The 14,586-nt window shown below is 41.4% G+C and overlaps 1 protein-coding gene across 2 annotated transcripts in view; it reads right to left on the reverse strand.

The window, feature by feature from the left end:
• UBR1 (ubiquitin protein ligase E3 component n-recognin 1) overlaps positions 1 to 14,586 on the reverse strand; it is a 77,919-nt gene that overhangs the window by 47,626 nt on the left and 15,707 nt on the right. Inside the window, exons 4-6 of one of the 2 annotated variants that reach the window (XM_075105682.1) lie at positions 13,547 to 13,657; positions 6,708 to 6,838; positions 1,520 to 1,658 (exon numbers count right to left, since the gene is read on the reverse strand). In XM_075105682.1, the coding sequence (XP_074961783.1) occupies positions 1,520 to 1,658; positions 6,708 to 6,838; positions 13,547 to 13,657 (381 nt within the window). Of the gene's footprint in view, positions 1 to 1,519; positions 1,662 to 6,707; positions 6,839 to 13,546; positions 13,658 to 14,586 lie in introns of both variants that reach the window. The other variant, XM_075105681.1, reaches the window with a different exon arrangement.

Consider the following 14,586-nt stretch of genomic DNA (forward strand, 5'->3'; position numbering starts at 1 on the left):
CTATGATCTTTATACAGAAAAGAAAAACAGGGATCAACATCACTCATGGGTGCTTTTAGACATCTAGAAGCAAATCCAAATTAATATAATTATCTTTAGAAAAAAAGCTATTTTAATTAAGTAACAAAAGAACAAAGTAAAGTCTGGGTGTCTTAATATTATTAGATAAAGAAAATTCACACGTGCATTAAAACAGATGAGAGGATTTTCTGCAGAATACTTTAAACACAAATCACATCAACTTTCTTCCTAGCACAAAATGCACTCATCCTGAATTGCTTTTCTACAATCTTTCCTACTGTTTCTTACTTCTGTGTATGAAATAGCAGGGTTTCTTACAAGCATGGGTCTGATAGCTCTTTCAATAAAGCCAAGAACAGGTCCAGCTGAGACCTCAAATTCCATTCAAAGAAAATCAGAAGTATGGCTTCCGAAACAAGTTCTCCACACAGCAGAATTTCTCACAAGAAGAGATGAAGTAGCTGTATGTTGCGGAACTGTTTTAATTAAAACAATATAATCTACTCCTGTGCTCTAGTAGGTGCTTTGTAAAACAAGAAGTCTGATCAACTCTGGATCTGAAATTTAGATTTCAATCAAAAGGAGCCTTCGTAATGGAAAACTTAAAGTTACTCCATAAGCATGCATGCATATACATATTTTACAAAACCCGCAACTGCAGGACAAGACTTGCAATTACGCAAGACTGGCACTACTAACTAAACACAACTTAACTTTCATTGCCTGAACAAAATGGAACACAAAAAGAAAATATAGATTTTACTAATATTAGAATCCTTTATTAATCTGTAATGTTTTATATGTAAATATAAAACAAATACGTATGCAGCTAAAGACAAAGTTTCTCTGTGTACAAACATTAAGTTTTGTACTTTTGGGAGTGGTTGCAATTAAGATAATTCAAACACTGATCTTGCTTGTCCCCCACCACCAGTCAAAAAAAAAAAATCATTACTAGTGTAAGTTCTTTACGTGGGACACTAGTTTGAAAAATGTACTAAAGTTGTCAGGTTCACCCAAATTCCTTCAGGGATTCTTCCTGATTTCATTTTCTTAATTTGAAGTTTTAAGATTTTAAAATTAAGTCTAAGCCAGAACTAGCACTAACTCTTGCAAAATGTAAGTTACATTTCTGATTAAATATAAGAAATATGCATATTGCTGACTTGTATATTTTTCAAATACTATCAAAATAAAACATTGACCTCAGCTGAAAAGGAAAAAAAGAAGTAAAGAAAATATGCCAAACATGAAAGGAGCAACTTCAGATAAGTCAGCTCTACCCTTTCTCAAGAAACTGGGTTTTCATCCTGAAGAAAAAATTAATACAGTTTAAAAACTTTCTTGAAGCAAGTGCTGATTAACAGTTACTCTGCAACATGCCTCTCTCTCCTCAAGCTCCAGCATCCCAGAAGCAAAGATTCTATGATCAAGAGACTATAGTAGCACTTCTTATATATTAAAAAGTGACTTTGTCCCATATCCAGAATGAACTAACCTCTTTATCTATGGCGGTAGTATGCAACTGGGCTTCACCGAGTTCGCAGCCAAGTGCCCTTTGCAGGCTATAGATGACATGATCATAAGAATGATGTTCATCATTGAAAAGGACACAATAGTAGCTGTCTACCTTCTCTCTGCTGGGAAAAAGCCAACATATCATCAACAAATAAAAGTAAAGTTTTAGACAGTGTCCTACAAAATACAAGCAACAGCTCACTTCATAGCTTGAGATGTCAAATATAAAAAAATTATAGAAGAAAATTAAGCACGTTCATGTCAAAGACAGACCTACTTCACCATCTATACCAGAAAAAGTCACAGAAACCACATACCAAGTAGAAAATAGATTTTAAGTTATCTGATTATTCCACTATTATATTTCCTCTTTCTGCTGTTTCATGATCCCATTTGTCTTTTAACATGACACACAACAGTCTTTTTCCATTTTCATAGAATCATAGAATGGTTTGGGTTGGAAAGGACCTTTAGAGGTCATCTATCCAACGCCCCCTGCAATGAGGAGGAACATCTTCAAATCGATCAGGGTGCTCAGAGCCCCGTCCAACCTGACCTTCAATGTTTCCAGGGGTGGGGCATCTACCACCTCTCTGGGCAACCTGGGCCAATGTTTCACCACCCTCACTGTAAAAAATGTCATGTATCTAGTCTAAATCTACTCTCTTTTAGTCTAAAACCATTACCCCTTGTTCTGTCAAAACAGGCCATACTAAAATAGTTTGTTCCCTTCTTTCCTATAGTCCCCCTTTAAGTACTGAAAGGCTGCAAAATCAGGTCTCCCCACAGCCTTCTCTTCTCCAGGCTTAACACCCCCAAATCTCTCAGCCTGTCCTCACAGGAGAGGTGCTCCAGCCCTCAGATCATCTTTGTGCCCCTCCTCTGGACCTGCTCCAACAGGTCTATATCGTTCCTGTGCTGAGGACTCCGGAGCTGGACGCAGGGCTCCAGGTGGGTCTCACCAGAGCAGAGCAGAGGGGCAGAATCCCCTCCCTCGACCTGCTGGCCACGCTGCTTTTGATGCAGCCCAGCATACTGTTGGCCTGGGCTATGAGTGCGCACTGTTGGCTCATGTCCAGCTTTTCATCCATCAGTACTCTCAAGTCCTTCTCTGCAGGGCTGCTCTCAATCCCTTCATCCCCCAGGCTGTACCAATGCCAGGGGTTGCCCTGACTCAGGTGCAGGACCCTGCACTTGGCCTTGTTGACCCTCATGAGGTTCGCACAGGCCCACTTCTTCAGTTTGTCCAGGTCTCTCTGGATGGCATTCCATCCCCTAGGTGTGTTAACACCACCACTCAGCTTGGTGTCATCTGGAAACTTGCTGAGGGTGCACTCAATCCCACTATGTTATTGATGAAGATATTAAACATCAATGGTCCCAGTGCAGACCCCTGAGGGTCACCACTCATCACTGATCTCCATCTGGACATTGAGCCATTGACCACTACCCTCTGGATGTGACCATCCAACCAACTCCTCATCCACCAATTATTCCACTCATCAAATCCATATCTCTCCATTTTAGATAGAAGGATGATGTGGGGGACTGTGTCAAAGGCCTTACAGAAGTCCAGCGAGACAATAGCCATAGTGCTTCCTTGTCCACTGATGTAGTCACTCCATCATAGAAGGCCATTAGCTTGGTGAGGCAGGACTTGCCCTTGGTGAAGCCATGTTGGCTGTCTCAGATCACCTCCCTGTCCTTCATGTGCCTTAGCATAGGTTCTAGGAGGATCTGTTCCATGATCTTCCCAGGCAGAGAGGTGAGGCTGAGAGGTCCGAAGTTCCCAGGGTCCTCCTGTCCACCCTTCTTAAAAATAGGCACAATGTTTCCCTTTTTACAGTCCCCAGGGACTTCACCTGACTGACATGACTCTTCAAATATCATGGAGAATGGCTTGGCAGCTACATCAGCCAATTCTCTCAGGACTCTGGGATGCATCTCACCAGGTCCCACAGATTTATATATGTTCAGGTTCCTCAGGTGGTCACAAACCTGATCTCTTACAATGGAAGGGACCTTGCTCCCCCCATCTCTGTCTTGTGGTCCACCCACTTGAGCGGTGTGGGAAGAAAGGTTGTCAGTGAAGACTGAGGCAAAGAAGTTCTTGAGTACCTCAGCCTTCTCCTCGTCCATTGTTACCAGTTTGCCATTCTTGCTCATCATGGGGGCTACACTTTATTTGACCTTCCTTTTCTGGCCGACATACCTGTAAGAAGGGCTTTTATTTGCATCCCTCGCCAAGTTCAGCTCCAGCTGCACCTTGGCCTTCCTGACCCCATCCCTACACAACCAGGCAGCATCCCTATACTCTTCCCAGGATACCTGTCTCTGCTTCTGCTGCCTGTGCATTTCCTTCTTGACCTTTAGTTTGACTAACAGGTCTTGACTTATCCATGCCGGTCTCTTGTCTTCCTTTCCTGGTTTTTCACACCTGGGGATCAAGCGCTCTTGCACTCTATGGAAAGTGTCCTTAAAGATCTGCTAGCTCTCTTCTGCTGCCTTGTCCCTGAGGGGAGTTTCCCAGGGGGTCCTGTTGACTAACTCCTTGAAGAGCTGGAGGTTTGCTTTCCCGAAATTCAGGGTCCTGACTTTACTCTTCACCTGACCCACATCCCTCAGGACTGTGAACTCACCAGTGTGTGACCACTGCAGCGCAAGCTGCCTCCAACCTTGACATCACTGACTAGCTTACTTGTGTTGGTGACCAACAGGTCCAGTATCACATACCTTCTGGTAGGGCTGTCTATTACCTGGCTTAAGAAGTTATCCTCAATGCATTCCAGGAGTCTCCTGGATTGCTTATAGCTTACCACGCTACTTTTCCAGTGGATGTCGGGGTGGTTGAAGTTCCCCAGCAGGCCAAGAGCCTGCAAGGGCAATGTCCCCTGTAGATTGAGTAAGAAGGCTTCATCAACAGGCTCCCCTTGATTGGACAGCCTGTGGTACACACCAACCACAAGGCTTCCTTTGTTGCCTTGGCCTGATTCTTACCCATAAGCTTTCAACCTGCTCACGGGTATTCTTCAAAGAGCTCTTCACACTCTTTTTCTTGATGTAGAGGGCAATGCCTCAGCCCCTTCTTCCTTGCCTGTCCCTTCCGAACAGCCTGTAACCATCAATATCTACACTCCATGGGATTTGCCCCACTAAGTTTCCATAATGGCAACTAGGTCAGAGCTTTCTAGCAGCATGGTGGCTTCCAACTCCTGTTTGTTGCCCATGCTGCATGCGTTAGTGTAGAGTCACTTCAGCTGGGCTGTTGCCCATGTCACCTTCTTTGAGGAACACCCCTTAATTCCTTTGAAGTATTTCACTGGCGTTTCCCTGTTCAATCCTATTATCTCAGGAGCCCATGGCTCACCTCCATAAGACTGTGCTGTAGTGCAGCCAGCACATCTCAGAGCAACAGGCTGAGGGCCCTCACTATCACCCCATCCCTCTAACCTCAGCATGCCATCCCACAGCTTGCCATGGGCAAGCCTGATATTATCCCTCTCCCACTTCAAGTCTAGTTTAAAGCTCTGTCAACAAGCCCCACTAGCTCGTGAGCAAAGATCCTCTTCCTGCTTTGAGAAAGGTGAATACCATCTGACGCCAGCAAGCCTGATGCTGCGTAGGCCCATCCATTATCAAAAAACCCCAAATCATGGTGGTGACACCAGTCACAGAGCCATGTATTAATAGACTAGGCCTGTCGCTACCCGCAACTGGAAGGTGAGAGGGAAAAATAACCTGTGCTCCAGAATCCCTTACCAACTGTCCCAAGGCCCTGAAGTTTCTTTAGATCACCCTTGGACTACGCATTGCAGCTTCATCAGCACCCACATGGGAGAACAGTAACGGGTAATAGTCCAAGGGCCGTACCAGGGTAGGAAGCTTCCTAGTGATATCCTTAACCTGAGCCCCAGAGAGGCAGCAGGCTTCCCTAAGAGGAGGGTCTATCTGGCATATTGGACCCTCTGCTCATCTCAGTAGAGAGTCGCCTACAACTATAACCTGACTTCTCTTCCTCGTGGAGGTGGTCGTGACACAGGGGTAGGCCCTTCTGACCTTGGCAACAGCTCTGACATAGATGAGCCATCATCTACATCATCCATTGAATGGTCTTCCACATCCAGAGCCTCATACAGAGGCACCTGGGAAGATGAGGTTGGCAAGCAGGGGGTTCACCTGCCGCCTCAAGCTTGGACTTGCCTCCATTCAGTCCTTTCCTTTAAGCTACTGCTTTCAGCCTGGCCCAGGGAGGATACAGGATCCCCTTTATCTTGGGTTTTTTCTAGTGCCTGTTTCTGTCTCAGGAGGGCAGAGCATGGTTCCACAAGCCTATCTCTTTCTCAGACTCCCTGATGCTCCTTAACCTTTCTACTTCCTCTCGTAGCTCTGCCACCAGGCTGAGCAGATCATCCACCTGGTCACACCTCACACAGCTGTTCTGACTACACCCACCCATCACCAGTGATATGCAGCTGCCCAGGTCTCAGGCTGCAGAGGGTGCCAGAGCCTATTTTCATGGCAGCTCTGCCAGGGTTGCCACATACATTCTGGTGAGTGCAGAGGGCATGGCTTCCTGCCAGGTGGATACCACAGCTAAGCTCATTCCAAGAGAGTTATGACCACCAGCTGAACTCACCTCTTGAGCTGGTAGGGTGACTACGCCCTTCCTGCACGCCCGACCGCACAAACCTCTGTGCCACGCCCTGGCTGACATGCTGTGTTGTTTGCCTACTCTGTTGGCAGCACTCCTGGTCCCTCGCGCTCCCCAGCCTGCTTTTTATAGGCATGGGGGTGGTCGCGGTTGCTCTGGCAATGCCCAGTCTTCATCAGCGTCTCCCACGAGAGCAGCCAGCTCCTGGTGGGTGTCTCTGCTGCCCTGGCATTTCCCTGCCCCAGGAAAACCCCTGTGCACCAAGATCTGCCACTTCGCTGCAGATCAGGCTGGCTTCAGAGCAGCTCCCCTCAATGACTGATGGAGCACAGTCACACACTGCTTTTCCCATGAAGTATCAAAACCTTTTCTCCATATAACTGTAGGTCAAAAATGCGACAGTGCTGTTTACAGGGACTGTGGCACTAATACATTTGTATGAGGGTAAGAAAACCAGAGGCAAAATTACTATCAAAGTTCCTAATGCCTTTAAGAAAAATTTGGAAATACGCCCTACCTAACTGTGAGCTCCGGAGGCAGTTCCTTCTTTTCTTCCCATATAAGCATATCTACAATGTATTTTATCACAGACGGAAACACCCTCCTAGAATGCTCCATAATTTCTTCATTCAACTGGCATTCAGAATTCTGTAAAACAGGAGATAATATGGAAATTAAAAAAAAAAGATTGGTAGAAGACACATTACTATATTTATTTCAGGAAATTAATCTTTTCATGATTTTCAAGCAAATTAATCTCACCTAATTTCTTCTCTTCAAAATTATTTCATCCCAAGGGCTCTCAGTAGTCCAATGTTTCACTTTTTTTTTTTTTTTAAACACATCAGTTTTTATCTAGGAATAGACTACTTAAGACTTCACCAAACGTGTTAGGAAATTTCTATTTTTAAACTTAAGCTTAAAAAAGCTGGTTAACAGCTTTCTGTACACCTGAAGATATTAAAAGTTTGCAGCCCAGACCAAAATTCTTCCCCGGCACTGCTTGCTCTTCTATGTGTGTATTCTGTCAAACATTTATGGCAGTCCTTGAACAATCATCCAAGGAAACCTAACTCTGTTCTTTGCAGATATCCCATCCCAGATCCAGGAACCATTCAGAATATCCCTGTGAACTGACATATTTCCCACCCACCCAGATAATGCTAATTAAGTAAATTGTGTACATCACATAACATTATTAATCCTTTCTATAAGCATTTAAGCAGGAGAGTAATTAATGTTATAAGCAAAGAAAATCATTACCAAACCTGCACTTAAGAATGAAGCAATCAATATCCAAGTATAAGACATAGATAGATACATTAAAGGCCTCTTTTCAGACACGGTTGTTTAATCCAAAGACCCTGCTGACCTTCTCCATATACCACCTTCCTTTCAGCATATGCATATATAAATGGTATAAAATGTTAACACAACCAAATCCAGTAATTTCATATACAAATACAACACAAAGACGCTAATATTGTCTAGAGCATTTACACAAAGTTTCCCATAATTTTAGGATCACCCAAACTGCCTACAAAATCTGAATATAAATGTGTTTGCCAGAGTGAGAAAAGATGAGAAACCAAGATGCTTTCCAAGAATTAAGCTTTTTACATGTGACTTCTAATCCAAAAGTACTAAGGACACTCACTTCTGCAATGTACGGCCTGACATATATGTATTGCATGACAAGGTTTTGGTAGCAGGTGGGCTGCAGGGGTGGTTTCTGTGAGAAGCTGCTAGAAGCTTCCCCCATGTCCAACAAGGCCAATGTCAGCTGGCTCCAAGACAGACCCACCGCTGGCCAAGGCTGAGCCCGAGCCCATCAGCGACAGTGGTAGCATTTAAGGAGGAGGAAAAAACCTGCACAACCACAATTGCAGCTGGAGAGAGGTGTGAGAATATGTGAGAGAAACAACCCTGCAGACACCGAGGTCAGTGAAGGAGGAGGGGGAGGAGGTGCTCCAGGCACCGGAGCAGAGATTCCCCTCAGCCCGTGGTGAAGACCATGGTGAGGCAGGCTGTCCCCCTGCAGCCCATGGAGGTTAATGGTGGAGCAGATACCCACCTGCAGCCCATGGAGGTTAATGGTGGAGCAGATATCCACCTGCAGCCTGTGGAGGACCCCACACCAGCGCAGGTGGATGCCCAAAGGAGGCTGTGACCCTGTGGGAAGCCCACGCTGGAGCAGGTTTGCTGGCAGGACTTGTGACCCTGCAGGGGACCCTCGCTGCAGCAGTCTGTTTCTGAAGGACTGCACCCTGAGGAAGGGACCCATGCTGGAGCAGTTCATGCAGAACTGTAGCCATGGGAAAGGCTCACATTAGAGAAGTTTGTGGAGGGCTGTCTCCTGTGGGAGGGACCCCACACTGGAACAGGGAAAGACAGTGAGGCAGAAGGAACAGCAGAGGCAGCATGTGATGAACTGACCCCAACCCCCATTCCCTGTCCCCCTGTGCTACTGCAGGGGGGAGGAGGTAGAGAATTCGGGACTGAAGTTGAGCCTAGGAAGAAGGGAGGGGTGGGGGGGAAAGGGTTTAAGACTGGGATTTCTCATTATCCTACTCTGATTTGATTGGTAATAAATTAAGCTAATTTTCCCCAAGTCAAGTCTGGTTTGCCCATGACAGTAATTGGTGAGTGATTTCTCCCTATCCTTATCTCAACCCACGAGATTTTTATTATATTTTTTCTCCCCTGCCCATCTAAGAAAGGGAGTGATAGAGCAGCTTTGGTGGGCACCTGGCATCCAGCCAGGGTCAACATACCACAATGTTAAATATAAAAGAACAGAGAGAGTGATGTGTTTAACATAGTTAAGAACTGTGTTTTTAAAAAAATTCTTAAATGAACTACAGTCACATTTATCCATTTGTGAAGCAGATTGCTTGCTTTAAAAAAAAAAAAGATACACAAGTAAAATCATGCTGTGTCCATATGATGGAAAAGCTAAAAACATAGTGGAAGAGAGGTGAAAATACATTAACATGACCAATTGCTTCTAAAGCTCTGAACAAGAGTTTTCTGACCTGAGAAGCATTAGAAGAATAATTTGGAGTCACACATACAATCTAAAATGTCTGCCAATGAAATCATGGTCTATAAATATCACTGTGTGTACATACTTAACTTTGGATAAGCTTGTGGCAGAACTTGTAATTAAGAATGCAGATGTCTGGGGTAATTGTTTTTTTCCCCAGACCAACAAAGCTATCACCTTAAAGTTTGGAGCAGAATGAAAAAAACTATAGTGCTAAGAATAATCTAATTGAACTGAGTTGTAAATACACTGAATTTTTTCTTAAGAGCTTGGCTTTTTAAGCATTAATGTATGTTAAGCAGAAGTTATAGAGTTGGAGGAAAATGCAGAGCTGTGCACGGAGACACTCCAAACAAGAACCTTGTAGTAAGACATGCTGTTCTCCTTCAGTCTGTAGAAGAAATCAAAGGAAACCACATAAAAGGATTTATAAACTATTAAAAGTGGGGACTGCACTCACACAAATAGTGAAAAGTTAAATGATGCAATGCCAGCTCCAATGCTATCCACATTAACAGAGTTCACAGTAAAATGAAATTAAGATATATCTAAAGCAAATTCAAAGGGTAAAAATAAATTTGCCTCAGAACTGTCCCCAAATATCTGTAATTATTTAAGCTTCAGGTAAAGCTTCAAAAACCTATATTGTCGAAGAATGAAGAAAGTATGTTCAGATATCAAAGTTTAAAAATAACTGACCACAATAATTTTGTTTTTTAAACAAGCGTGCCTGGGAAGTATTTTTACCTTATCTCAAACACAAATTCTTAAAGTTATCTCTTTTCAAGGATACGTTTAGGCAAAATGGTTTTTATATTTCTGGCATAGTGAAGACATTAATTTGGAATCAATATGGAGCAAATGACTCTTAAAAGCCTGGAGTGGGGATTCTAAAACAAAGAATTGCTTTTCTGAGCCCCATATTACATACATACCAACAAATTTTGTAAATATCGCCTCATTGTAAAACTGGTTTTTGTTAAACTAGGGTTTAATTAGGATTTGTGTAGGGATACTGTATTCTACTAATGCTCGCCTCATTACCTCAGAAATGCTAAAAACTCTGTTGTTTATCTTTAATATTATAGATTGAAACCTGTCCTCTACTAAGGGCTTATTTTTAAAAGGAGGTCATTCTGTAGATCAAACTTTAAACTTAATCTACCTTTCAAAAATAGCAGCCAGTTCCTAAGCACATTTTTACCATGTTCTGCATAGCAGTGCGAACACACTGCTCTTCTTATTTGCTCCTACCTGATCAGAGTAAGTTTATAAACACCCCAGCATATATCTTCTGCACTTAGAGTAATTAAGTGGTCAGGATATTCCAGAAAAGAGTGTTTTTTGTTTGACAAGCATGTGATAAACTTCTATACTATCAGAAACCACGCTGGAAAAGAAATACACAAGATGTCCGTTCCAAATGCACTTTGCAACTCATTTCTTTTAATAAGCACTATATACTGAGAATATTCCTACGTTATGAACATCCTTGATTTTCAAAAAAGAGGAGAAACTATGATGTAATCCAAACATCCACAGGTCTTTTCATAACAAATCCCTGAGGAACAAGTCTTTTAATAAAAAAGGAAAAAAGGAAGATGGCCATGCAATGCAATCTATCAAGTAGTTACACACAGTATATATTAAGATACTGATGCATTTCGTTATTGTAGTGGCTCTACTTCTGCCCGTTTACTAGAGTCTACGTATACTGACTGCATAACAACTACACATATTGACAACAAAACTATTATTGTGAGTAGCTTTCTGCTTCTTCAAATTCAATAATTGTCTAATTGTATGTTTTCTATCATTCATGACTCTCAGGTAGAGCTTATTGTAGAGTATGTTCAAGTTTATTTGACAGCGGTTGTAACATAGCTTTGGACTTGCATACTCCATGACAGAAGTGATGATCAAACAAATTCACTGCAAACCAATGAAAGACCTTATCAGAGATTACAAGAAAAGTATTACTCAAAGAATCATGGGAGGTTCCCCATTTCCTTATCACAGGTGTGATTATAGTTCTCAATGAAGTTTAAACCCAAGAAATACTGTGTTAGCTGCTGTCATTATTGATATGATCTATCATTTACCCTTACCTCCATTGTATATAAATTACCTGAAGAATATTCTGACCAGCTTATCTTCACCCAAACAGAAATAAAATGCTGCAGACTCTGAATGCATACGGTTTTCTCTAAAGCTTTGTTGGAATATGGTTTTGGAAAATAGCCCCCAAAATCTGGGCAGTGTGATTGTAACAAGAGTGGAACAGCCTTTTGTTAAAATTGGTAAAATTTTTGGTGTTTTTCCTAACATTTGCTTTCTAATTGTTGTCATGAAAAAGCTGTTCTAAAGGAAAGGGAGGTAAAAAGCAGAAATATGCTGTCACAGATGCAAATACCAGATCCGTGAAATCAAAATCTATACCTTGCAGAGAAACAGGTTCCCCAGCAGGAACTAAGCATTTCACAAAACACTTTAGGGATTCTGGTCAGAGTTTTTGGAACCAAAAAGTACTATTATTCTCAAAAATAAAATTCTGAAACAACTGTTAGAAAGTCTCCTAGAGAGACCTAAATTTTAAAGCTGGGAGACAATCTATTTTGTTTAGAATCTCTTTATAACAGTTCTTGCTGTGCCTCATAGGTCCACATTCATCTAGGTATCTGTGTGATTCTTTTGTGAGCCATCACAGGTGAAATCCATAATGTATGCTAGCTACCATGTGTAAGACAACCTGGACAAACTGGTCAGCTGAGGCATAAGTAATATCACTTCTCGAGGAGCAATGCAGATGCTTTGGCTGGGAACACTTGATTTTCAGGTGGAAGAACACTTAATTTTCAGCTGACATATGAACATTTTGTCTTAAGACCACTGCTAAATTCTCTTAATGATATGATAAGGACCTCTCAGCTATCAGCTAGAAATCTGATACTGAGCTACTTTCCATAGTATCCAAAGGTGGCTTTGGAGATGGTAGACACATGAGTTTTCTACCTTCCTGTACGTTTTAACGGGACCAGGATTCTAGCATTGCAAAAAATCCTATTTTGCTTCAGAACTCAAGGACAAAAAGGAATACTTCCCAAAGATGAAGTGTAGTAGTTTCTTATTTTGGGAGCACCTCTAGAACATGCTGGAAAAAGTATTAAACATATGTAATAATGGTGACAGCAGTAAGATTAACCATTCCATAGCTATTTTTGGATATTCTAACATTGAGGAAGTAATTTGGCTCTTTTGATTACAGGTTTTCATAAGTAATACGTAGGTATCAGCCACACATATATCAGTCAGCTCAGTACTCGGGGATAAGTACTGCCCAGCAGAACAGACTTTACTGATGTAGAAGCAGGTGAACATTACAGTGACGAGCTTCAAGTGGTAATCAGATGACCCCTTCTTGGAGCTTCAACTATTTTTATCTCTGAAATCCATTAAGGATTCATGGGTTGGTTTTTTTTGAAGGATAAACAAGTGAAAGAAACCTTTGCCTAATTTTTCTCTAAGACTAGTGCTCTTTATTCCTGTTCTGCTTGACTTTTTTGCCAGATCATGAAGAACAGTACTTTTGCAACAAAACCAGGAGGAATTAGGGGTCTGTTTGCAATGATGAATGATAAGGTTTTTTTGTCCTGATTATCTCAGAATGTAGGACTCCGAAAAAGAACACAAAATACCCAACAATTTTACCTGAACCAACTGATTTGCTACATTCTCTTTGAGAACTACCTATAAGATGGCATATTCCTTGTTAACATGCTGCTTTATTAGGTACAATAAGCATGAAACATCCCAGCATAAGCAGTTAGTTTTAAAGCATACAGGCTTATTTTAGTCATAGTGACAGACCACACACCAGAAGCAACTGACAAAAAAACCTGTTCAGTAATGCAGTCATTTGGAAAACAGAAAATATAATTAAAATCAATTACTATATCTAAACATTTACTAACCACTGGGAAACCAATTATTTGTAAACATGAACTGAGTAATACCCATAGCAAAGAAAAGCACCAAAGACTGCAATTTTAATTCTGAATCGGAGACAGAAATGCACAAGACAGGTAGATGGAACTGTTCTATTGCTTTTGCCTTTTGTTTGGAGACAAAGGATGTCCAATATATATGTTTGACACCAACAATCACTGTGACCAAGGAAATCCTGATTCAACTCAATTGGACCTACAACATGAATTATACAATATACATACTTTCATATACAGGAATAAGCACTTTTTTTAAAAAGGCAATATTTACAATATTTATTCTTTCACTTTAAGCAGTATTCTTACTTCTTTTGCAGAACCTGATGCTCCAGGCTCATGTTTAGTACACAGCGGTCCAGCCTTCCATGCCTCTGCATCCCCACAATCACAAAATCCACCTCCAGTGGAGCTATGCATCTGTAAAAAACCATGTATTTCTGTTATGAAATATGTACATAAAAGCAAGAAAAAATAGAAGTGTGCATTATTTAAGTTAAACACAAGTATAAATACCTACTTACAAAATACAAGAGTCACTGCATAACCAAAGGACTTACCACAACATTTTTTACGGTTTTTAGATAAAAGGAGACTTATCAGAGGAGCAGGGGAGGTGCGGGGAAGACGTAAACTTTTTGAGCGTAAAATAAAGGAGGAAATACAGTTGCCACTGCAAAGAAGTATGCAAGTCTCAAACAAATTTAATGAGAAAGTAGGTCAAAAAGCCTACAACTGATGAATAAGCACTTCATAAATGGCAAAATAATAATTTCTGGTTTTATTAGCAAAATTATAGCAAAGGTGCTTAATGCCTTCTTCATAAATTACTTGGTAAAGTTTAAAAATCATCTAAAGAAGAATCTGTGTATATTAAGCAGACATTTAGTAGTACCTCCACTTCTAACCAAAGAAAATAAGATGTAATCAGCATCTAAATACATTCTTGCAACTTCAACTTTGCGTTACACTTTCAGAAAAGTACAAAATCATTTTGGTAAAAAGTTCAGACAAAACTCAGGCAAAAATAATTATCTTTAGCTTACTCTAAATCCCCAATCCTAAAATAATTATAAAAACACTAAGTGATCCAATAAAAATAAATTTAAAAATCGTTATTTACTTGAAACATTTTTAAAATATCAAGATTCGTCTGGACAGGGTGCTGGGCCATCTTGTCTAGACTGCGCTCTTCCTAGAAAGGTTGGACTAGGTGATCCCTGAGGTCCCTTCCAACCTGGGATTCTGTGATAAAATAGCCTGATCTAATTAGACATGCTTCGAGCAGGAGGTTGGGCTAGGTGACCTCCATAGGTCCCTTCCAACCTAAATTATTCTATGAATCTATA

This window comes from Phalacrocorax aristotelis, chromosome 10, assembly GCF_949628215.1.
Source record: "Phalacrocorax aristotelis chromosome 10, bGulAri2.1, whole genome shotgun sequence".
Taxonomy (NCBI): domain Eukaryota; kingdom Metazoa; phylum Chordata; class Aves; order Suliformes; family Phalacrocoracidae; genus Phalacrocorax; species Phalacrocorax aristotelis.